Source organism: Lissotriton vulgaris, chromosome 2_2 (assembly GCF_964263255.1).
Source record: "Lissotriton vulgaris chromosome 2_2, aLisVul1.2, whole genome shotgun sequence".
Classification (NCBI taxonomy): Eukaryota; Metazoa; Chordata; class Amphibia; order Caudata; family Salamandridae; genus Lissotriton; species Lissotriton vulgaris.
This window is the reverse complement of record NC_141688.1, coordinates 318,424,411-318,450,538: the sequence shown is the minus strand read 5'-3', so window position 1 is coordinate 318,450,538 and position 26,128 is coordinate 318,424,411. Positions and strand designations below refer to the sequence as shown.

The 26,128-nt window shown below is 49.7% G+C and overlaps 1 protein-coding gene across 8 annotated transcripts in view; it reads left to right on the top strand.

The window, feature by feature from the left end:
• CKAP5 (cytoskeleton associated protein 5) overlaps nt 1-26,128 on the top strand; it is a 901,993-nt gene that overhangs the window by 566,380 nt on the left and 309,485 nt on the right. For all 8 annotated transcript variants that reach the window (XM_086959680.1, XM_086959676.1, XM_086959682.1 and 5 more), the window contains one exon: nt 7,249-7,442. In XM_086959680.1, coding sequence (XP_086815806.1) covers nt 7,249-7,442 — 194 coding nt within the window. The remainder of the gene's footprint in view (nt 1-7,248; nt 7,443-26,128) is intronic.

Sequence of the window (26,128 nt, the reverse complement as noted above, 5' to 3'; positions counted from 1 at the left end):
GGAATACTAACCCCTCGCCAATTCTGGCGACGGGGTTAGCATTCCACCCTTCTAGAGGGACACGACATGTATGTAACTGTGAACCCCGGTTAAAGTTAACTGAAGCCTCAGCTCCACAAAATGGATGCTGCCACCACAGACACGAGTCTGACCCCCTGCAGCTGGGAGTCCTCCCAGTGAGGGGAGCCTGGACAAAGGGTTTCCTGTCAGGGGCGGTGCTAGCACCGTCCCAGACATGGTTTTGTGTATCCTGGGTAGGCAGGGCTTTTCAGGAAGGTGACTGCTGAGTGGCACCCCGGTGCTCACTACGCATAGGCCGGTCTAAACCAGTTCCAGGGGCACACCAGCCCCTGGCCTGGGGAAGTCCGGCATGGCTGAGGGGTGTAACCACCCCCCACCTAGTCCCACCCATAGGCAGGACCTAGTCACCGGGTCAGCCCCCTTTTTTAGTATAAAGATAGGAGCGGGCCCCCTGTTCAAATTAGATCATCTTTGGAATCAAGATACCACTTTCTTCGAAAGGACTTCACGATTTCTTCTTCAAGATTCTCCCTTGTGGCTAAGGAGTAGTCACCCTGCATCAAGCGGGCACCATCCTAAAGAACACTGCGGTCTGCTGCAAGTCCTTCATCACGAATCCGACGACCCAGCTCGACGAGACCCGGCTTCCCTGGCACCTCTGACCTCTACTCACCTCTACAGCCAAGCTGAGAACCGTGAGTGCGACGAGACCTCAAGGGACCGACGATCGCCAAGACTGCACGACATCTTTACTGCAAGCCCACCGTGTCCTCCACTGGTGAGTGCTTTGGGGTCCGAGAAGCCCCGACCCTGCGCAGCTCCAGCACCCAAGGTCAGCCTCCCTGCATCTCCACGATCTGCGTGGGGCCCTTCTGCTGTTTGCTGTGCACCGCGTTGTTTGGCTACTAGCCGGCTGGCTTGTGGCCTTCTGAACGACGCCCAACGACTTCACGACTGCTGGTCTGGTTGCTCCAGGCTGGCCCTTGCTTCCTTCTTCAAGAGAGGCACCCCGGACCCTCCTGGTCCACTCCAGACGCCATTTTAGGTCCACCGCGTGGGCTTGAATTTGCCAAGGCTTTGTTGCCCAATCCTGGGTCCAGCGACGCCGACAGCTTCCAACTCCGGACAGCTCGATCCTCCATCCTGGTCGCCGACAACGCCTCCTGGTCCGCGAGATCTTCGAGCTACAGCGTCACCCACTCACCTTGTCGAGGTGGCTACCATCCGGTGCCCTCCTGGTGCCCACTGACTACTGGCTAGTAGTCTCGAACTTGGTCCCCTCTGCTTTCAGGTGTCATCTATCTTCGAGATCCAGGCTTGGATCCATCTGAACTTTCTTCACTGGTCACCGGCCAGCATCTTTTCTTCCGGCTCCTGGTCCGTCTACGAGGATTCCCGACGTCTTCTCAGACCTATGCAGCTGCAGCCCCTGGGCTAGGTAACTTCGGCATTTCGGTGCCCCAGCATAGCCTCACTATCCAAGGGTCAGAATCTACTTTCGTTTTCTCCCTACCAGGTCGGGTTCGCCCGAGAACACTAACTTTCTAATTCCTAGCTACCATAGACTTTTGTCCGCATCTCGCGGGAGAGTGCACACACTGCACCCGAGTCCCCTAGGCCTCCTAGAAGTAATCTAACGATTCCCTAGTCAAGTCCTAGCGATTCCAAAAGCTATTAGTACTGTACTTACCTGCTAGGAATTTCGCATTCCACTTTCAGAGTATATGGTTTTCCGTGCCCCTCGGGCATTTGTATATACTGTGCTAACTTAAGTATTTTTATAAGAGTTTTGGTTTGTGCTTAGTACCCTGTCCTCATAAAGAGTACAGGGCTGTTGTGATCTTTAAATAAATAACTGTTTATTTTCATAACACTTGTGTGGTGTCCTTTCACTTGGTATTCAAGGGGTATATGTGTGGTAAACAGCTGGCTTAACGCGCCCTCTCGAGTCTTTAGCCTTAGACTGCTCGTATCCACGCTACTAGGATAGCTGGTCTATAAGGTTGACTTACAACCAATCATCAATAAGGGTTGCTGGACTGATACATAGTGTTCACTAGAATAGTGAGCACTGCATATCAGGCCACCTTCTCACAGGGTGCACAATAGATGCCTTACTTCAGGAGTAGAGGAGGTTGGAGGGTCACAGCAGACAAATATATCCTCATTTTCCAGCATGGTTGCTGCATAGAACTTATAAGGACACCACCCTGTGTCAGACCAAAGAAAATCTCACACTCAAGAGTCATTGCCTGCAACTCAAGGTACAGGCGCACTTACAAAAAAGGGTAATAGCGAGAGAGCAGAAACCAGCAGTGAAACTACTTTACATGCGTCCTAGTCACGCTATTGGACAAGTTTTAAGTCCAATTTAAAAAACTGCTTCTTAAGTTCATTAATGCGCAAATTCTAAATAAGCACAGTGCAAAAGGGCTTTGTGCCAACCATAGACCTAAAGGATACTTGCACATCCCAATGAACCACAAGCTCAAAAAGTACCTGCCTTTCGTGGACAACCAAAACCACTAGTCTCTTTCAGAATCTAGTTGACACATAAAGTACTTGCCAAGCATAGAAAATGAAGCACACAGACTAAGCAGAAAAGCATCTGTGTCACACGAATAGGAACTAAACAAGTGCTCCTATAGATCTACAGTCTTTTGGGCACCGCAGACATCGATCTGTTCGCAACCACAGAAAAACACAAAATGACAAGACTTTGCGTCCAGGCACCAACACCACCACTGCAGGGCAACCTATTGAGACTTGGAAATTTACGTCTGCTTTTTCACTCCTTTCCCTCATACCTGTAGTTATAAGCAAGTGGTCTCAAATGACATTGATCCTTATTGCTCTGCAGTGGGCAAGACAAATGTGGTTCTCGGACCGGGTAGAGATTGCACAAGGAAATGTGAAAAGACTAATGGCAAAATTCCTCCTTTCCAGGCAGCGAGGAAAAATCCACCACCTGGAAGAAAGCAGTTTGAACCCTATCAGCCTGTTTCCTAAGGACATAGTTTGGACACGTGAACCTTCCAAAACGATCATGCGCATCCTAAAGGAGGCTAGAAGGCCAAGTACAAAAAAAGTGCTACACAGCTAAATGGCAGAGGTATGTCCTCTGGTCCAGAGAGAAGGAACGGTTCCTTAATAGAACGGAGGACACCACAGTGATCAAACACCATCAGTACCTGCCAGATCAGTTTAACGTATGCTTCACTAATAGTACACTGGGCAGCAGTAGTAGCCTACACAAGAGGGCTGTTATGAATAAGCCTCTTCACAATCTGTGATTTAGAGGTTTCTTTAAGGAGCAAAAAGAAGAGCTGCACTCAAATCAGCACCATCAACAGTGTGGTACCCCACCCTGGTCTTAACCCAATTTAAAAAGGGACCCTTTTGCACCAAATCACCAGGTGGAGCTGCTTAGTTCCTGACCTTTAAAACTATCCTCCCAATTGCGATCCCATCAATGTGCAGGGTGAACAAGCTACAAGCACTAACCACCAAAGAGCCTTGTCTGCAAATACACAAGGACTTAGTAGTCCTGCACACCACCCAAGCATTTTTTCGCAGTGCTCACTCATCCCATTTCCTCTCAAACTTGAAAAGGTATGCAAAGGGAAATGTCTCCCAAAACGACTGGTTTCAAACGTTGTTGGGCCGGTTGCAAACAAATCTCATCAGCTTTGCTTGTGGTGCCCGAGGTAGTCGCAACTCTTTAAGGCCTATAGCAATTGTGTGTGGATGAACCTGAAGGCCATCAGACTGTGAGGCAAAGCTCCACTCCCGTCAAAGTTGAAAGTTCAATCCCAGCCCTGTTCCAGATGTTGCTGCAGTTGTTCCAAAGGTCTGCCACCTGGTAAGTTGAAGAACAAATGCAAGAAATCTAAACAGTTCCCCGTCCTTTCTGCCAGGGTCTCCTAAAATGGCATTAGAGCAGCCCCATAATTCTTGATCTTACTCCCAAAGTCTTCGGAGATCTTCTACGTTGTGGCGCCTCTCACCCTTGGGTCCTGCCACTGAGGAGAGTGCTTCTTACGCCATGGTGATGAATTGGGTGGCTGTTATCCTTGACATCCAGCTCCCCACCTTGGAAGCCATGACCAATGTTCTTACAGAAGTCCTGCAGCTGGGGCAAACCTCCACTAAGCCCTTTTTGCCATGTAATGGAAGAGGTGTAGCGCAACGGCCCAGGCAACTGACTCCATTACCCTGGGGCTCACGTTTCGATCCCCGGTGCCGGTGGCAGATCCGCCCAGCACCATGTGACTGGGCAATAGCTCGCTTAATGTTCCCAACGGCCCCCAGCGCCTGGAGACCCTCGGATAATTGTTCGCGCCAATGTGGCCTTAATTGGCACTTTGTTTGGGACATGGGCCTAACTCTGTCCTGGTCCCTTTTTCAACTGCTGAATTGCACTACACCATCGCCCTCCCACAGGAGACAAAACATTTTTCATAGCACCCCTCCCCTGAAAGCTTAGAGGTGTAAGCCGTTGCTGGCAAAACTAACCCCAGCACATTCCTACAAATTATGGCCCACCCTTCATTTTCTTGCTGCTGCACTTTCGACAGTTGCCTGCACACCATTTCTAGAGTGGAATGGCGTCTGTCGGGAGGTGTACGGCGCCACCTACCAGTGCGCAGAAGTACTTCTAAAAATGTTCAGGTCCGGTCTGCACCTGGGGAAATATTCAAAAGGCGAAGAAACTGTTGTAATTAGTTTTTGCCAGAAAGGGCATTACTGATGGTAAAACACAAGACAGAAGGTCAGGGCACTCAAAGCCCGCACCAGTTAGTTTTGTTTTTGATAGTTTGGGCAAGGATGGTTGTGCAAAGAGCTGGGAACTTGACCTTCCTATGTCCCCGGAATTTTGGAAAACCAAAAACACAAGGTACAGGATTGCTCTGCACACAGCTGAAGTCAAGAAAGTATAGTGACCAGAAATACAATACAATATCCTGATGAGTGATTCACTAGCAAGATCAAATCTCCCAAATGAATGGAATGAGTCTTTACATTATTTGAAAAAATATCCCTCTTTTTATTCCTTTATATAGTTTTTGTTCAGACTTTGTTAGTTTTAAAAACACAATACAAAATTCATAGCCGGTGCATATCGTCCCAAGGGGACTTCTTCAAGGCTATTAAAATACATACAAGACCTACATTAATGATTATATTTACATTAAAATTTAACTTGTATATATATATATATATATAGTCATTGTCTAGCAGAAAAGTTTGACTCAATAAGAAATTGGAATGCACAATATATACATTTTGTTCATAGGGAGATCTTGCTAGTAAAACAGAAACCAAGCAATCCTAAAGGACGGGGAGATCTGTATGTTAATAGGAGTTAAAGTGAAAAGTATATATAACACACAGCCATACCGACAAAATATAAAGGGGAACACAAGCCTAATTATATATCATTGGAGCACCTTGTCAATGTATACAGGTAAAACTACCATAGGTAATGTCGTTTATATAATCATCACCTTTAGGACAAATATTACATGCATTAATTTTTTCCTTTTTTCTTTACAAGAATCTAGGTAATTTAGCCTACCTGTTAGTATTTTTGCAGTTCACAGCAGTAGTGCACAACGTCAATTCATATCAGATCAAGTTGCATTGGTGCAAATAAAATTCAGCAACAAAAATGTATTGACATGTCTGTAATGGTCTATACATATGAAAGGAAAATGTAAATGTTTTATTCATGATGTTAAATAACCTACCTTGGTGAAAATTAATAGCATGCCACTGTTATGATTTGTGAATGTTCGTGCATTGGCGGGTATTGGCTCGCTCAACGTTCTGTAACCAAAGTGTAAAGGATTTCTTTAATATACCTAATGGGCCACAGTTCAGAATGTAGAGAAACACATTGTGACCAATAACTTTGATCTAAGATGTTCATCTTTAAATATGGTAATAACTGATATGATGCAAATGCAAAAAAAAATGTATATTGGAAAACATGTTTTAAAAGGAAGAAAAGCACGAAACCAAAATAAATTGTGAGTGCTTCATACTAATAGCCTATATTTAAATAGACCCATTCTGGTCCCGTAGTCATCCACAATGACTAACTAAATCAATAGTTACATTTACTATCAACATACCTTATTTATACCAACTGACGAGAGCACCACTCTCGTAAGTTGTGTGTGCTATTACACCTAAAGTGTATGGTCGCTCCAAATCTGAAACCAAAATAGAAATACAGTATCAGCCTCCAATAAAATATATGCTTGGGCAATATGAGTGATTGTCTTATTTTGCAAATATGTCAAAAGAGCATTGCATTCCCTCTTGCATTTCGTTCTTATTCAAAGATAGCAAATAGATCTATACACGAGAGCAGACTGAACGTTCTGCTCTCATAATACAGCTTCTGTGTTTTCAATGTCATATGAGGCAGAATGCACAAAAGCAAGTTATGCGAGACTTAATGTCCCATTACTTGATCTTATAATTATCTAATACGAATTTGAATTTTGTATTGTTTCTAAAGAGAACCGAAGTCTGAAGAAAAACTATCAAGGAATAAAGGAAGGATATTTGTCAAATAATTTGAAGACTCATTCTATTAATTTGGGAGATTTTTTTCTTGCTTGTTAATGTATGTATGTAACTGAGCTTATAAAGCGCCTGGTTACACTAGCCAGTGTGTCCCCGCGCTGTACCGCTGAGGAACCCATCCTGGCCTGTTCCTGTGAGGCGCCCACTCCTGGGCACCCCAAGGTGATGCCAGGCATCCTTAGCGATTAGGGCTGGTGTGGAGATTAAGCAAGCTATTGCCCAGAGTTGCAGAGTGGGACCAATGATTAGAGTAGGCACCGAGGCGAGAATTATCGAGTCCGTGGACATTTTTGGGCTCAGGACCCTGCCGCGTCGGGAATTGGACCCTGGTCCCGGGTCAGATCTCTGCATCAGGGTCTGCCACTCTAACCAGTGAGCCACACTTCTCCGCTTCATCACTAATCCGGATATTTTATTGTATTTCCTGTCACTATACTTACTTGACTTCAGGTGTGTGCTGAGCCATCCTGTACTTTACTGAAGGTAAGTAACTTTTTCTTTGATTTGTGGCAAGTCAGATTACTACTATGTCCGAGCCATCAGAGCAAGTTTTCAAAAGTGTTACTGTAGTCCAGTGCTTTCTCCTCTTACATTTCCTTGACGTCCTGTCACTTCTCTCTTGCCCATCAGAGTGCCTAGAAGAGCTGGGGTGCTTGGTGGAATCGAATGGTATGCAAGTCTGTCAGCCAACGCCCAGCAAGGCCTTGAAGGAGATTGCTGTTCACATTGGAGATCGTGACAACTCAGTGCGGAATGCTGCCCTCAACACCATTGTGGCTGTGTACAATGTGCACGGAGAGCAGGTCTTCAAGCTGATCGGCAATGTAAGTCCTGCTATAACTACAGCCTTTTTGTGCTGTCAGAAAGTACAGGGACATGTACCATTGTGGTGGGCAGCTCCTCTGGGAATAAAGATCTTGGCAAGAATCACTGTTGAAACTGCTTGTGGGTGAGCTTCCTCCATGCTGTACCCGATAAATTGCTGTGTAAGCCACTGCTGGTCACGTACTACAGATTGGAGCTGCTGAGCTAGTTTTAATTGCTGTGATGCACTGTAGAGTGAGGTACTGACAACTACACATACAGGGCTCGACATCACTGCAAGAGATGTACTGGACACTGCACATGTAAGGCTTGACACTGAGGCTAAGGGCCCATTGAAGAGATTGCTGTCACAGCTTGACACTGCTGCTGAGGGCACATTGAAGAGTACACGGTCACTGCTTCACACTGCTGCTTAGGGCACATTGAAGAGTACACGGTCACTGCTGCTGCACACTGCTGCTGAGGGCACATTGAAGAGTACGCGGTCACTGCTGCACACTGCTGCTGAGGGCACATTGAAGAATACGCTGTCACTGCTTGACACTGCTGCTTAGGGCACATTGAAGAGTACACGGTCACTGCTGCTGCACACTGCTGCTGAGGGCACATTGAAGAGTACGCGGTCACTGCTGCACACTGCTGCTGAGGGCACATTAAAGAGTACGCTGTCACTGCTTGACACTGCTGCTGAGGGCACATTGAAGAGTACGCTGTCACTGCTTAACACTGCTGCTTAGGGCACATTGAAGAGTACACGGTCACTGCTTAACACTGCTGCTGAGGGCACATTAAAGAGTACGCTGCCACTGCTTGACACTGCTGCTGAGGGCACATTGAAGAGTACGCTGTCACTGCTTGACACTGCTGCTGAGGGCACATTGAAGAGTACGCTGTCACTGCTTGACACTGCTGCTGAGGGCACATTGAAGAGTACGCTGTCACTGCTTGACACTGCTGCTAAGGGCACATTGAAGAGTACGCTGTCACTGCTTGACACTGCTGCTGAGGGCACATTGAAGAGTACGCTGTCACTGCTTGACACTGCTGCTGAGGGCACATTGAAGAGTACACTGTCACTGCTTAACACTGCTGCTTAGGGCACATTGAAGAGTACACGGTCACTGCTTAACACTGCTGCTGAGGGCACATTAAAGAGTACGCTGTCACTGCTTGACACTGCTGCTGAGGGCACATTGAAGAGTACGCTGTCATTGCTTGACACTGCTGCTGAGGGCACATTGAAGAGTACGCTGTCACTGCTTGACACTGCTGCTTAGGGCACATTGAAGAGTTCGCTGTCACTGCTTGACACTGCTGCTGAGGGCACATTGAAGAATACGCTGTCACTGCTTAACACTGCTGCTGAGGGCACATTGAAGAGTACGCTGTCACTGCTTGACACTGCTGCTGAGGGCACATTGAAGAGTACACGGTCACTGCTGCACACTGCTGCTGAGGGCACATTGAAGAGTACGCTGTCACTGCTTGACACTGCTGCTGAGGGTACATTGAAGAGTACACGGTCACTGCTTGACACTGCTGCTGAGGGCACATTGAAGAGTACGCGGTCACTGCTGCACACTGCTGCTGAGGGCACATTGAAGAGTACGCTGTCACTGCTTGACACTGCTGCTGAGGGCACATTGAAGAGTACGCTGTCACTGCTTAACACTGCTGCTGAGGGCACATTGAAGAATACGCTGTCACTGCTTAACACTGCTGCTGAGGGCACATTGAATAGTACGCTGTCACTGCTTGACATCACCGCTTGTGGTGCACTGAAGTTACTCATACAGAAGCCGATGTTGTTCCAGGTGACCCATAGGGACTTAAGATGTGTAAATAACCGAATAAAGATTTCTGATTCTGACTTTAAAACTCTGCGGATGGACTACTGTCACAAACGTGATCTAATAGGATCATAATATGGCGGCTGGGTTATCAGTCACATTTATGACGGAGTATTCCCCTCAGCAAAGATCAAAATCAAACCCATATTCTGTCTGAATTGGTGCTGTTACAAAGTTTTAGCTGCTTCATCAAACTGTTTTAAGGTGTGATGGCAATGCACTTATGTGAAGAAATGAGGTGTATTATATGGGGTGGTTGTGCAACCTCATGTAATACTTACCAACCCCTTTAGGGCCTTTCTTTTATATATCACACCTTCAGCTCAATCCTGGACAGCTGTTGCTCTGAGCAGCCAGGCTTACACAAAGGAATAAGTGTAAACCTTGAGCACCACCAAATAATTGTAGAAGAATACAACAAGACTCTACATAAATCTCATAGTAATTATTACAAATAGACTATTTTTATATATTTTTAGATACCACAATGAAAAAGGTCCATTGGAGGGTTCCGGAGATGTAGAATTTACAAAGTATAGTAAATCAAAGAACTTAACTCAACTGCAAAAAAGTATTGGCAAATGCAACGATTTTGATACTTGGAATTGTTTTCACCAAAAACGTTGCTGGTCCTCCTAACTAGCTCCCTGCTGTAGTTTCTCATCTAAAGTGACCGCAGTACAGGGGGCGTGGCCAATATGGCGGCCTGAAAGGACGCTGACCCGCGAGGCTCCCCAGCCCTGAACTCAGTTTAGCCTGACTATCCGCACGCAAATCCCCAACAGCACCGGCAAACCACACTGCTGACCGGCTGACCTGCACGGCCTGACTTGAGGCCCTTCAGAGAGCGCCTTCCCTGCGGATACCCGAGCTCCGCCTGTGAGCCGCGGTGAAATGGCGGCCGGGCACCAAGGAGGCTGACACTGCGACCCGGCTGGTTGGGCTTTGCCGCGGTCGGTGGCAGAACAGAGCGACCAGGGGGGGGAACAGAGACCCCATCTGAAGGTGAGCCCCAGCGCGGAGCGAGCGGCGAGAGCAGGTGGCGGAGGTGCAGAGGCCTGCGAGCATCACACGGGGAGGCGCATAACTTGAGGCCCCGGTCTGAGGCCTACAGTGTGCAAGTGGTGGACCATATTGGAGAACCGGGGCAGCAGCGGACCTTGTATAGCGGGCCCTACATAGCTGCCTGGCCTTGGCACAGCGGCACCGACCTCCGCCGCGGATTGGCCCAGGGGAGCAGGCACCGAGGGTGCTGGAGCTGGCTCAGACAGCGGGGCCGTGCTCTAAAATCGAGGCCCAGGCTTGGGGCCTACCACGCAGTGCAGACTGTCAGAAGACTACAGCCTGCCCGGTCCTTGCACTGAACTTCGGAGGCTTGTACTGCCCTGCGCTTGGGGCGGCCCAGGAAAGGGGCTAACGACAGCAAGGTGAGGAGGGGGCACTGAGTAACTTGGGGTGCCCAGTGCCTGGTCATTGCACAGACTGCGTAGGCTCAGCAGGGAGAGCCCTAGGATTGCGTGGAGAAGGCCCCTCTCACGGAGTACTCCCCATTGGCAAGCTACATATCACTTGGAGGGGTCCAGACAGCAACTTGACTTGCCTGACCACCTTCTGGAAGCGCTACTGGTCACCACGAACCCAGCTGGCGAACAGGACGAGATGGCCAACACGGGGAGCAGGGGGGGGGGACACACAATCACTGACATGCTTGTCAAGAGCGCCCCCAAGGGAGACAAGAGCCCAGCCCTCCCGGCGGCGGCGGGCGCCCCGGGGCAGGAAGACGGGGGGGCCCCTATCGTCAAGGCTTTTCTGGAGTCCCTCTTTAACTCCCTGAAGACTTTCAAACCCTGAAGCAAGAACTAGCCGGGGAGCAACGCGAATCTTGCCGCGATGTAGACTGCTTGGGAGAGAGAGTGGCGGCGGTGGAGGACTCGGACCAGACACGTTGCGAAGAAGTGGAGCTCCTGCAACAAGAAGTCCTCCGCCTCCGGGAGCAACAGGTAGATCTCCAGGCGCACACAAAGGACCTTGAGAACCGCTCCCGGAGAAAGAACATCCGAGTCTGGGGAGTACCATCTAAAGCGGAAGGGAACAGTGTCGCTGACTACCTGCAGGGGTTGTTCAGAGAAATTCTGGGCGAATCTCCAGACTTTGAAATCCGCATAGACCGGGCGCACAGAGTTGGCCTGGCTCAGCGTGCGCCTGCCCATCCCCCCCCATCCCCCGACATTTTAGCTCTTCTACCTAATTTCCCCTTAAAAGAGAGGATCCTGAAAGAAGTTCGGTAGAAACAACCCCTTCAGTTTCAGGGCCACCCGGTGGCCTTATACCAAGACCTTTCTGCCATCACTCTGCAAAAGCGGAAGGCCTTCCGGGTGGCCACAGCGTTCCTACGGGACAAAGGGATCCCCTACTCTTGGGGTCATCCCTTTCGGCTGATCTTTAAATGGAAGGGAACCTTGCAACAACTCCGTTCCCTCCGGGACACTTGCACACTGCTGGGAATTGACCCGGAGGAGGACGAACACGAGGGTAAAACATCGCCGCGACGCTCACAGAAAGGGCCCAAACAGCAATCCGGAGGCGAATGGCAGCGAGTGGGGCGCCAGCGCTCCCCCAAGGCGGAACTTAAACCGGACCAGAAGACCATGGCTCAGGAACAGGCGGCAGCCATACAGGAGGTGGTCAAGGACACGGCGGCTGTGCCTTGACAGCACTGACAAGGGATTTGCACTCTTAGCTTTGTGTCAACACGGGCGAGGGGGATGGGCGGGGGGGCCACTGCGGACGCCACTGCCACACTACTCTCCACACGAATTCTCTACGGGCCTGAACTGAATTGATAGGCCTGAGACTGACTATCGTTTGCAATTGGGGATTCCTAGTTTGGGTTTTTATTTTATTTATTTTCAAAGTTTTATATAGCGCGAACAAGATCTTCGCAGATATCAGAGCGCTTTACACAGAAGGGTACATGAGGGAACAAAGTCAAGTAGGTAAATCAATAGATCACACAGTACAGAAGGGTACATGAGGGAACAAAGTCAAATAGGTAAATCAGTAGATCATACAGTACAAATAATACAAATAAGTGACTGCAAAGCCAATCATGTGAGTGATAAGACAACTCATACAAATAAGTAAAGGGGTCAAGCAAGTAATACAGATCAGTGCAGGGGATTAATAGGGTTCGAGATAGTAGTTCAAGTGTATTTAGCCATGAGGATAGCTTTTACTTCTTTTTTTAAAGAGTGTAGTGGAGGAGATAAGCCTGGTTTCGGGAGGGAGTGAGTTCCAAATCCTAGGCGCCATTCCTGAGAAGGAGCGCTTGTATGTTTTTTCCTTCCGGAATCTTCGAGGTTTCAGCAGAAGATTGTTTGTGCCTCTCGTGTTTCTGATTCGGGTTGGTAAGGGGGTTTCTGATTCTGGGTTGGTAAGGGGGGGGAAAGGGGTTGGCGGGGCGATGGTTTGGGCTGAAACGGGTGTTTGGGGGGTTGGCCGTTTTGGACTTCGGGGGAGGGGGAGCAGTGGGGGTGGAAAGGGGGTCTTCAGTTGGGGTTTGGTTTGGGGTGGGGGGATGGGTCATGGGTAGGAACCAGTGTGCCGTGGGGGGTTCAATGTGCAGACGCGCTAGCTAAACACATACCTATTGTACCGCAAGAGTATCAACCTCACATAGCACCTTTCATCCCTTCACTTTGAGATGACGGACTCCGTCTTGAGGATACTTACCCTTAATGTGAAGGGCCTGAATAATCCCGTTAAGTGGAGGGCAGTGCTCTCTTATCTAGAAAACTCTGGGGCCGAGATTTGTTTAATCCAAGAAACCCATTTACTTGCGAAGGATTGGCACAGGATGCGATCCCGCGCTTTTCCCCAACAGTTCTCCTCTCTACCAGAGAAAAAGGATGGGGTGGCTATATTAGTGTCCAGGCGCTTCCGGGGACGGATTGGTGACAAAATGGGGGAGATTAAGGGTAGGCTCCTGGCATATAGCTTCCTGATCGGTAACCAACAGCTGACGATAGGTTCCCTTTACACTCCAAACACCAGACTGGAATCCTTTTTGAAAGGTGCCATCTCTGAGACTCTCAGTTCCCTTACCTTCTCCTGCTTCGCAGGCAAGACTTGGTTACACGAACGGGGGTTGGTGGATTTATGGAGGGCCAAACACCCGGGGACATCACAATACATGTTTTATTCACATGTGCACCGCACCTATGCCAGACTAGATCACTTTCTCGGATCCTCTGACCTGATCGCCAGGCTAACCGACATTTGCATTGTGCCAGCAGCCCTTTCAGACCACGATGCAATCGAACTTGCACTCACAGTTCCCAGGATTAGGCGTCCCCCCGGGAAATGGAGGTTACGCAAAACTCTCCAACAGAGAGCAACTCCGCAAGTGCATTACTGACTATCTGACCATTAATGATACGCCCGAGGTCTCAGTTTCGGCCCTGTGGGGAGCCCTGAAATCGTTGCCCCTTGGCGAACTCATGGCGATAGCAGTGGCGGAGGCTAAGGACCGCGCAGCGAAACTGGCCGACCTGACGGCCCAAGTATCTGAACTCGAAAGGGTTCATAGCTGCACCAGGGCTCCACGAGTCTGGAAGCAATTAAAAGCCGCCAGGGCCCAATTGGCTAGCTTGGACATGGATAGGGCAGAGTTCGCTGCACTGCGCCTCCGCCATACTTATTATGTGGGAGGGAACAAGACGGGTCGCCTACTCACTAGCGCGCTGAAAGCAAAGACCCAGCGCTCGAAGATCCAAGGCCTAAAAGACGGAAGGGGTGATGAAATCAAGGAGGAGGCACAGATCGCGGAGGCGTTTTGGGACTTCTATGCATCCTTATACAGAGGCGATACTGTCCTGGGTGCAAACATCGATACATACTTGGCGGGTGTGGCGACTACGACGCTCTCCCCGCGAGCGTGGACGCCTTGGAGGCTCCCATCCGATTAGATGAGGTGGTGGCAGCTATATCCCGCCTTCGACCCCCTCAAGTCTCCAGGCCCGGACGGCTATTCCGCCGGTTTTTATAAAACCTTTAGCCCGCTCTTGGCCCCAGTTCTTACTCTGCTTTTCAACTCCTTCAGCGGCCCGGGCTCCATTCCTCCGGATATGTTGGAAGCCGAGATAGTAGTGCTACCTAAGCCTGGCAAAGAACCCACGCATTGCTCGGTGTTCCGCCCTATCTCCCTCCTTAACTTGGACCTTAAACTCTTTACAGGCGTGCTGGCCGCACGCCTTGGACCGCACTTGCCTGGGATTCTGGAACCTGACCAGTCCGGCTTTGTCCCGAGCCGTCAATGTAGTGATAACACCAAACGGATCCTCCACCTGGTGGACAAGGCCCATTTCCAACAGTCTGACTCGGCCCTGCTGGCCATCGACGCCGAGAAGTCGTTTGACCGAGTCAACTGGTCTTTCCTACAACGGGTCTTGGCCCATTTTGGAATAGGAGACAGCTTTCAATCTTGGATTGCAAGCTGTTACCACCATCCCCAGGCGCAGGTTGGCCTGGGTAGCTTGCGCTCGAGCCCCTTCGAGATTCAACGAGGCAGGGGTGCCCCCTATCGCCTCTTTTGTTTGCTCTCTATATGGAGCCGTTAGCGCAAAAGATCCGCGATAATCCGGACATACATGGCATCACTTTTGACGGAGAGCCCCATACGATCGGCGTCTACGCCAACGACATTATAGCTGCCCTCGATCGCCCGGAGCGCTCAATCCCCGCATTCCTGGGGGAGGTTGAGTCCTTTGTTGCGGTGTCTGGCTTCAAGATGAACAGGGGGAAGTCGCTGATACTGCCACTGGGTAGCAATACCCGTTCCCCTGCGGGCACGCCAGTGTACAGAGGGGGCTTGCAAACGAGAACGCAGATTCCATACATGGGTATCACCCTTACCTCCTCGACAGATTCGACGGTCGCCCTAAATTACGCAAGCCTTACATCCCAGATCCGCGCGGATCTGACACGATGGTCCAAACAACCTCTCTATTGGAGCAAATTGCAGCGGTAAAGATGTCTGCCCTGCCCAAGATTCTGTGTCTTCCAAACCATCCCGGTGTTGCCCCCAGCTGGCGCCATCGCAACCTTACAGCCCAGGGTGCCTTCCAGCAATTCGTATGGGGGGGGAAACGTCCGCGCTTACACAAACAATTAGCCTATAGGGGCATGGATGAAGGGGGTCTTGGGATCGTCAATCTTCAGCAATACTTTCAGGCATCACAGCTCCGCTACCTCGTGGAATGGTATAGGCCTGAATCTGAAAAAAGATGGTTGTTCAAAGACAGGGCGATGGCGCAAACATCCCTTTGGAAGATCCCATTTCTCCACCGACGTGACAGGCCGCGATACCTCCAGAAGTCACCTGTACCATTCTGCGCGTCTGGGACACGGTCGCCGTAAGGCGAGGCCTCCCCGCTCACTCCCCTTCTAGATAACCCAGAGTTCCCACCAGGCAATGATCCACACGCATTCTCACAGTGGCGCGGCACCAGTTGCAGGTCGGCTGGTCACCTCTTCGATTTGCAGGGTTTTCTTCCCCTCTCAGATCTATCTCAGGGATATGGCGTTGTCTCACCCTAACTTTTCCAATATTTTCAACTTCGACACTGGCTCTCACACCCTGATTATGCACCACTAGTTGGCAGACGAATGACAGATTTTGAAAGGTGGCTAGTGACGAAGGACTCGGATAAAAGCCTCATCTCGGAACTCTATCAGTTGCTTACACCCACACCAGCGAGGGGTCGTGCAGCGGGACAAACGTTGAGAGGTAGAGCTAGAGAGGTCACTGACAGACCGGGAATGGCGTTACATATACTATAGGGCTTCCCACATGACGCGCCATACTGCTGGCAGAGAAGCGGCGGTGAAACTAGCCAGTTCGAGGCATGTGGGCTGCTGAATTCAGGAGAAGTGTGGCTCACCGGTTAGAGGCGGCAGACCAAGAAGCAGAGGTCGGCCTGGGACCAGGGTTCAATTCCCGACGCGGCAGGGTACGGAACCAATGTCAGCGGGCTCGATAAATCTCGCCTCGGTGCCTCTCTAGCCATGATTCCCACGCTGCAACTCTGGGCAATAGTTTGCTTAATCTCCACAACGGCCCCCTCGCTGCCGGGGATGCCTGGCTTCACCTTGGGGATGCCCAATAGGGACCATCTCACAGGGAAAGCCAGGACGGGTTCCCCAGCGGTACACAGCGCCAAGAAACCCCAGGGTGAACGTGCGCTCTACAAATTCATACTAACATAACATAACATATCTGTGCATAGATCGCCGCCTAGTGTTTTGTCCGGATGATTGCACTTTGTTGTCTTGGAAGAGTCTTCGAAGTATCACGAGATAGGCGACTCCTCCCCTGGACTACAGTGCGCATGGGCATCGACTCCATCCTCAGATTGTTTTTTTCCGCCATTGGGTTCGGATGCTAACTCCTATACTCCAATTACGGAATCGAAAACAAAACTTTTGGAAATGCCAAAAGACCTTCGTCTTCGACGGTATTGTTCTCATTCGGTACCTCTATACTCGATCCAACCTTCCATCTCGAATCTGTCGTCGACGCGGGCCGTTGGGCCTTTTCGACGCCACGTGAGCTGACCGTCGATAGAAGGAAGCCCGTTTAAAAGGTGCCCACAATGCCACTCCAAGTTCCCACATACTGATAAACACTCAGTATGCAACAAATGCCTTACCCCAGACCAAAGGGAAGAAACCTGCCCAGCCTGCGCCCAGTTTCGATCCAAGAAAACTATACGAAACCGGCGGGCCGCTAGGCAAGAAATTCAGCTACAGGCACCGGACCCGGACAAAATCTTCGATGATGACCAGGATCTACAGGAAGCTCCAGACTCAGACCTAGAAATTGTCACCGTCGAGGACTACTCAAACTCCGATGACGACATCCCACCGGGGCAAATCGTGAGTACCCTGCCCCCGACACCAATAAGCCAGTTTCCAAAGGCTCCGGTCGAGGCATCGCCAAAAGGCCTTAGCCAAGATCATAAAAATGTTTCGCCAGCCCCGCCGTCCGGTTCGGCACCGAAACCTTCAGAAACCCCAGGGCCCAGTACCATCGTCCCGAAGAAGGTTCCAGAGCCAAAGAAGGTAGTCGACCCGAAGGGAGTCGATCCCAAAAAGGCTGTACAGCCAAAGAGCGTCAAGCCAAATAAGACTGTCTACCCCAAAAAGGCTGTTCAGCCAAAAACTGTCGACCCCAAAAAAGTAGTCGAACCGAACAAAGGCACACAGCCGAAGGGCGCCGAACCAAAGAAGGTCGCCGACCCGAACAAGCCTACTGTTCCAAAATCCGTCGACCCGGCAAACGGTGCCGTACCGAAGCCCGTAGCAAGGCCGGAAAAACCGGTAGACCCAAAGATAACTGCTCCAAAGACACCAGTTGATCCAAAAAAGAACATCGACTCTGAAAAAGACACTCATCCAAAGGAGCACAAAAAACGTGTCGAACCGAAAGTTCCGGTCGACCCGAAAACACTCGTCGACCGGAAAAAAGGGCCTGAGCCGAAAAAGTCCAACAAAACAACAAAAGTCGTTGAAAAACCTAGTGTTACTGACCCAAAAAAGTCTAACACTCAACCCAGGACTGTAGAGGAAGAACTATTCCACCCAGATCCATCAGACGACCAGGCAAAGATGTATATTAAACCGGAGACTGATAAAGTTACCATCCTGCATAGGAAAAAGAGGCCTTTAGACTTTGAACCTCATTCCCCTATTCCATTTAAAAAAAAGGACTTTTGGACTTCTCCCTCTAGACCCTTCATCCCTTTTCAACCTATCATGCCTACTACACCTTTTGCTCCTTACTCTCCTTCTCACCACGGAGACAATGAGGGGAACACAGGGGATGAGCCACAGCCTCTACATGATTTCCCACAGGATCCTGAACCACAAGAGGAACCTTGGGAAAAGTCAACAGGCCCTTACAACACCCATCCCATCGCTGATGTACCCACTTACCCTACTAAGCCGTCACCTACTGATGACACCGTAGTCTTCAATCAACTCATAGACCGGGCAGCACAATTCCACAATGTGGACATGCATAATGGCCCTGTGGAAGAATTATTCTTATTTGACACATTCCCTACTGCAGAAAAAAGTGTCAGAACACTTCCCATGTTAAAGGAGTTCTAAAACCTGCACCTGACATATTTAAGGACACAGCCAGGGCACGGGTAATCAATCCCAGAATAGAAAAAAAGTATAGGGCAGCTCCTACAGACCCTACTTACATCAAAGGGCAGTTGCCACTAGACTCACTGGTGGTGGCTAACGCACGTAAAAGAGCCAACTCCCAGACAACAGGGGAAGCACCTCCCCCTGACAAAGAGTCAAAAATACTAGAGGCATCAGGCAAAAGGGTAGCAGCACAAGCCTCCAACTCATGGAGGATTGCTAATACACAAGCCCTACTGGCTCGTTGCGACAGGGCGCTGTTGGACCCGGCCCATTGGGCAGGTTCACCCCTAGACTTTTTGCTTTTTCCTAGCCTGTTTATGGAACCTGGTGTTGGTGATTTTAGGCCTCTGCACACTTTTTCACTGTGGTACAGTGTAAAGTGCTTGAGCTCTCTGTGAATGAGTAGTGAGTGACCTGCCCTCCCATAGGAATGAATGGGGAATATGTATGCCCATGGTAGTTCCTGATGTGTGCGGAGTGCAGGGGCGAGTTTGGTATGTATGAACTCGTGAGAGTGAATGCTGCAAAATGATGTATGCGGCATGACTGTGTCTAGTCTAGAAGTACTACTTTTGGAAGTTGGCATATTTGTGTAAGTTGGTGCTAGCGTGTGATTGGCTGGTGAGCCTGTCCCAGAGTGCCTGGGCCTGCTTGTGGATTGACTGTCTGGTTTGAGGATGACAGGGGCTGGAGAGCCCAGGAGGTTGTCTGAGTCAGCCCATGGATGAAAGGCAGCATCTGCTGCCAGGGAAGTGGGAGGAGATAGCACCTGATAGTGAAGGGCTGTACCTGCCTAACTACAAAGCTGGCTCCACCTCCCGCTGGGCGACTGTCACCTCTGTCACTGATACTGAAGGGGACTTCCCTCTAAACCAGTCCAGCTGGTTCTCACACTGAGACTTCAAAGGCTTCAAAGACTTTTCTGTGTATAAGAAGGGGCTGTGTCCCCTTCCAAAATGTTGCATGCTGCTGCTGGGGCTCAGGGGAATCCCTGGGCCCTGCCCAGCTCCTGGACATTTGATGGACTGCTGGGGGGGACTCTTCCTGGCTGTCCCCCTGTATGCTGCATTTCTTTGGACCCTTCTTGCTGTAGGGGTCATTTCCTGCTGGGGGCTATGTGCTCCCTCTCTGGACTTCCTGAGCTGCTGGGACCCTCCTTGCTGTGGGGATCCTTGCTGGGGGCCTTTTTGGGTGATTGCTAGGCCCCCCCCGTGCCTCGTGGGCGCTTTATCTGAATTACGAGCGTTTTTAGCGTCTCACGCCCTATGCGTGAGACTTGGCAGGTGCCTACCCTGCGATGTTGCCCGTATGTGGATTACCTATCCTGCGAGTGCCCACCTCGTTTATTTTTGGATTTATTGTCCTCTGGCAGGTGCCGACCCTGCCAGGGACCTTGCCGCGATAATTTTTATTTTCCTCGAGGGAGCCCACTCCTTTGGAAACTTTGCCTGCCTGTCTAGGGAGGGCCGCCGCGCTGCCCGCGGCGACCCGGAAGTGGATGGCCGGCCGGCCACTCCCAGCGCGGCCGGCCGGAAGCCCCGCCCCGCAGCCCGAGGGAAGGAGAGAGGCTGCCCGGGTGAGGAGAGAGGAAGCGTGGCGGCGAGGAAGAAGATGGGCGGGGAACAGGGCTCCCGTGTGTCGAGGGAGCCCTGCCACGAGAGAAGGAGAGCGACCGGTGAGTGGGGCAGAGCAGGGGAGGGGCGCCGGGACACATTGTCGGTGTCCGCCCCCCCCCCCCTCCCGCAGTAGCGCGAGCTCGCGCTCGATCTGGGAAGCCACGAGGGCTTCAAGGGCGGCCCCGGTTGAAGTGGGCCTCCCCAACGTGATTGAGAGCCTGTTGAGGCTCGGGGCCATTTCCCTTGACTCGAGTCCCCCGTGAGGGACTCCAACGACCCCCACCTTTGTTGTTAGAGCCAGAGGGGCTCAGGGGGCCATGCTTGGAGATGTCGAGCCCCAGAGGGGGGGCTCCAACGACCCCTCATGTGTTTAAGAGCCAGCTAGGCTCAGGGGGGTTAACTTGCTGAGGAGCCAGAGGGCTCCAGAAAGAGCGTTTGTTTTCGAGCCTGTGTGGCTCAGTTTGGTGCAATGTACTGCTAGGGCCAGTGAGAGTCCTGCCGCAGTTTTTATTTCCCAGCTGTCCAGCACTTTGTGGGCAGCTGCCACGTTTAGGCTTTTGTACTTTGGACTGGCGCTGCATGGCAGCGCGCCCTGACATTGGACCCAGGGCATCCTTGCTCCATCAAGGCCAGTTGGTCTAGGGACTGCCACAGGTGGTGGCATATGTAAGCTATGCGCAAATGTGATTCCTATGTTTTTACTAGTGATCGCCTACTGTGTGTTTTTGCGCTATTGTGTTGTTCTGGCACCTCTGAATGTTCTTAGGCATCACATGTCTTTCTTTCCATGCGCTGCACCTCTGAATGTTTAGGCATCATGTGTCTTCTTGCGCTGCACCCCTGAATGTATTTTATTGCATCATGTGCTTTATTCTTAACACCTCTGAATGTATTTTATGGCATCATGTGTTTCTCTTTATTACTCCTCTGAATGTAGGTTATTGCATCATGGGTGATGTGTTCTTTTCCTAGACCCCTAAATGCTGAGTGATACTTAGGTGGTTGTCTTTTCTACTCCTCTGAATGTAGGTTTATTGCATCATGAGTAATGTGTTCTTTCTTAGACCCCTAAATACTGTGTGATACTTAGGTGGTTCTTCTTTCTTAGTACAGGTGGTCCTAGTAAGGTCCTGGTTCCTGTTACCAGTGGTTACTGGTTGTTATCTTTGATTATTATTTTATGTTACATTTATTCTTTATTCTAGAAGTGATTTTATATTCTACATTTTATCTAGAAGTACTATATCTGAATATGACAGTGGCCCATGTGGCCATATATGTATGTATGTATGTATGTAGTTAGGACCTACTTTCTAAGTAAACTGGGGTGAAGCGGGGGCCAAGAAAAAAGGATGTCACAAAAGGTTTTCTAAATTTCAAATTTCCATAGGAAATTTGAGAACCGGCTATAGCCCGAACTGCTGAACGGAATTGCACCAAATTTGACAAAAAGGTAGCTCTTAACCCTCCTGATCACGAGCTTCATTCTGATTGGCTGCCAACACTCCAAACCAAGAAGTGTTGAAGCCATCTTGTGACTCGGTTGAACCGAGTCACAAGAAAAAGGTAAAAAAACAAAAGGTTAAACATGAAGAAAAGGGGGCAGGGTAGAAACACCCTGGCCACCTAGGCCTGCTCAGGGGGTCCGGCCAAAAAAAGTATGTTTCCCCAGGATTCGCTCTGTGTGTGCGAATTCCGCCGAAATAAGTTTTTTAAGGATGGAGCGCAGTGTCCTGGCTTCCTTTTAATGAGCCCCCGGGTAGGCTAGGTCCCGGAGGCAATCTTGTTAATATGTATGTATGTATGTATGTGTGTTCTTATATAGCGCTCGACTTACCCTAGGGCATCTCGGCGCTTGCATTGGGAACCCGTCCTGGCTTTTTCCCTGTGAGAACCTGTACTGGGCATCCCCAAGGTGACAGCGAGGCATCCCGCCGCGGGTGGGCCGTTGTGGAGATTAAGCAAGCTTATTGCCCAAAGCTGCAGAGTGGGCACCGAAGCGAGAATTATCGAGTCCGTGGACAATTGGGCTCAAGACCCTGCTGCGTCGGCAATCGAACCCTGGTCCCGGGTCTTTCCTCTACTTCAGGGTATGCCTCCTCTAACCAGTGAGCCACACCGAACGGGCCCTCGCAGCCCTTGGGCTTTTTAAATATGCGAGCCGCGCAGATGCCCTGCAGCCCCAGGGACAGCCTTTGAGAAAGTGCCCTCTTACTGCATGGTTGCCCCCACTTTTTACTGAATTGCTGATGTGATTTGAATGAGTATGCCCTGGGCTCCGGCTAATTAGGTCCTCGGGGCCTATGTTCTTTCCCTAACACTACATTGAAGCCTAAACCCAATTGGCATCTCTGTACCACAGGAGCCTAGGGCACTGTGACCAGAGAAGGCCTCTAAGGGCTGCAGCAGTTATTGTGCCACCCTTAGAGGTCCTGTACCTTGACACTCACACACTGCCTTTGCAGGCTGCGTGTTTTGGTGAAGAGCAAAGTGATGAGTCTAAATTGCACAAATCCCTGTGTGCCATGGCTACAACCCTGGCATAGGTCAGTCACCCCTCTAGCTGGGAGCACTATACCTCATACATTGAGCCCTGTACCCCTACAATGTTGAAGTCCATTCTTAGACATTGTAAGTGCAGTGTATGGGACTGGGGGCTGGTCATTACCAACTCCACAGCACCATAATGGCTACACTGAAAACTGACAAGTTTGGTATCCGTCTCAGCACATTAAACCCACACCGATGCCAGTGTGGGATTTGATGAAAAATGCACACAGAGGGCCTCTTAGAGATGCCCCCTGAAAAACGACCAGCCTCTGTTGGGTTTCCTGACTGGTACACATCAGCCTGCCACCACGAGACATGTTTCTGGACCCTTAGGGTGGAAGCCTTTGCTCCCTGAGCCCAGAAACCTATAATTTACTCCCCCAGGCCGGGAAGAGCCATCTGTGGCAGGGGAGCTTCAAAGGACTGGCAGCCTTTGTAATGCAACCCCCAGCCTCTCCTGCTATCAGGAGCAGGAAGCCCCCCACACTGCTTTTCAGCAGGAAGACGGGTGGGAAAAACTAACCAGCCCAGGTGTGCCCACCTCTGCCAACTGCACCCCTCAAGTGGGGCAGTCAAGGTGAAGCCCACTCTTCAGTGCCCTCCATCTTGCAGATGGCAGGCACTCCCCAATAAGGATTAGGGATTGTGCTCACTCCCCCACATGGGGTGAGCACACCATTGGCTACTGACCTCGAGACCCCTAAAACGCCCCTAAATACCGTATTTAGGGGGCAGTCCTGAACCAAGAAAGCAGACCAGAGCCAACTACAAGAAAAGGAGGAGGACCAAACGGCTGTGCCGAAGCTAACAAGAGAAACTCCCACTGACTTGGCCCCAGCCCTACTGCTCGGTCTCCTGCGAAATCCCGGTGTGTCCTGCAGCCAGCAACCTTAACAACCCCGGAGGACCTGCTGCCTTCAACTCCAAAGACTGTCTCTCCCATGAACACCGGACTTGTTCATCTGCAACCCCTGGCTCCGGTGGGAAACCGTAAATCTGCACCACTGTGCACCCGCCGTCCACGGTCTGTGCTTTAGTGGGCAGACACCATGAGGAGGTCCCCCAACGATCCTAACCCGAGATCCGGTGACCCTAGACCTGCCTCAAGCCACCAGCCGACACCTGCAGTCTAAATCCGGAAGGTCCCGCAAACCGCGACCAGGAGCTGGTAAGAAGATCTGACCCTAAAAGGCACCCCTGCACCTGACGTCCCACGGCCTTAGGTGGCCAAACAATGATGGCGCCTAACCAACCCCCAACTTACCTCTCGAAGTGATGGTCGCACCCAGAAGACCACCTTTGTCCCCAAGCCTGCAGTGTCCTTGCAAACCAGAGGTTCTCAATTGCAAACGGGGCGCTCAATGTCGAAACAACATCCTGCACGAGGCCGCTCTAGTGCCGCTGAGGGTGCACCTTTGGTGCTACTTTGTTTCCCCATTTACACCCGCAACCAAGTGGTCTGCTCGTCAGCCACCACCCGGAGGCCCCCTATCCCCATTGGATAGCATTGGGCATCATCACCCAGCACCCGGCCGCCCTAGTTCCGCTGAGGGTGTAATGAGTGCATCCCTGAACCTGGGGGTCCTCTGAGTCTACCACCAGAACCTTAACTCCCACTACCAAATACTTACCTTAAAACCGATAACACTATTTTCCTCCATTAGAAACTTTTCTTAGAAAAAGTCAGTGTTATCCAAGTGTGGAGTTTAAAAACCTAAAGAAATTCTTTATAATTGTACTATGTAACAAACACGATTTTACTTACAAGTTTGCAGGAAATGTCCTAGAGCAGTATCAAGGTATACTACTCTGGGTAAGAAAAGTAATCTAAAAAGTAACTTGCTTGGTATTTTACTGAGAAACCCATTCAAGTCTTTTTACTGTATTTACAAAGCATTGCATTTCTCTGAAACAATACTGTAAGTCAAAACTAAGTGCATATTACCATTACAATCCATACTGTATTACAACTGTATATGTACTGCAAAGTACTTATCACTTACCTGTGCCAGGCTTGCTTGGTTCTAGGAAAATAAAATAACTAAAAATATTTTGATACAAAAACAATTGGTTTGAAGTTCAGTCTGAGTGTGTGAATTCATTTGCAGACTGTGTGCCTACAACAAATGCTTAACACTGTCCTCTGATAAAGCCTTATTGCTCGCCCACACTACCACAAACGGAGTGAGGTGCTGTGTAACTTTACCTCTGCCTACCTTTGGGGTTCCACTGGACTCTGCACACTATTGTGTTTGTATAAAACATTATTTTGTTTTATATCTAGAACCAAGTTATAATTTGTAGCAGGTGAGTTAAACTTTTCATGTTACTTTTGAAAATGCAGTGAACACTGAATTTGTAGGAACTTACATATTACTTTTGCAGTTGAGAAAAAGATTTATAAACTGTTCAAAAATGCTTGTAAGTACTTGTAGATTAGTTTTAATTTACTTTGAGATTACTTTCCTAGTTTAGCATGACACACTCCTAACACAGTTCAAGTAACAAAGTGTAAGGCATAGGGCGCACAGTCCAGTGGATCGCCAGAGGTTTAAGTAGATACCTTACTCTTGTGGTAGTGTGGGCGAGCAGTCAGGCTTGTCAGGAGAGTAGTGCTAAGGGTCTGTTGTACATGCTCAAGCAAGAAATGTCACACACGCAAAGATCACATTTTATTTCTAGAACCAAGTGGTACTTAGTAGCAAGTAAGTTAAACTCTTCATACAATGTGGCTTTTCAAAATGCAGAGAACACTGGTTTTGAAGGAACATTCCGGTTTTCTTTTTCAATAGAGAAAACGATCTGTAAACTGTTAAAGAAATGCTTGAAATTACTTTTTAATTACTTTCGGAGTTTTGTTCTAGTTTGTTATGGAACACACTCCTAACAGTTTATACAACACATGACACTTGTAAGCAGGTTAATTCTTGTGCAAGCAGATTACTTATTGTGCAGTTTAAGACCGTTCAACACTTAGTAGAAGTTTCAGAAAACACCCACCATTCAGTCCTGTGGGAAAAAACGAAGTTTTAAGTTACAGGTGAGTATAATGGTTTTACAACTGGAGGGACCAAGGGCACACTCAGTCAAAGTGCATCATAAATCTGTCAGGGGAGGGAGGAGGGCACTGCAAAAGATGCACTTTCTTACGGTTTTGTTTGGCTTCCTCTTCTGTGCTAGGTTTGCCAAGAAGTGGTTTAGTCCGTCTGGTTCCTAATTTCTTTTTAAGGATGTGTACACATTGTGGGAATGTGCTTCTTCTTTTCATGGTTAGCCCCTTGTTTTGCCTGCTTTTTTGTGATTTCAATTGTAGTGTACAGGGTACTTACCACCCAGTTCCCCTGTGCCAGTGCTGCTTCCCTAAAACATACACAATTGGTACCACTGCCCCCCTGTAAACCCCTAGTAAGTGGTACCTTGGTTACCTATGGTCTGAGAGTTGAAGAGGGTACC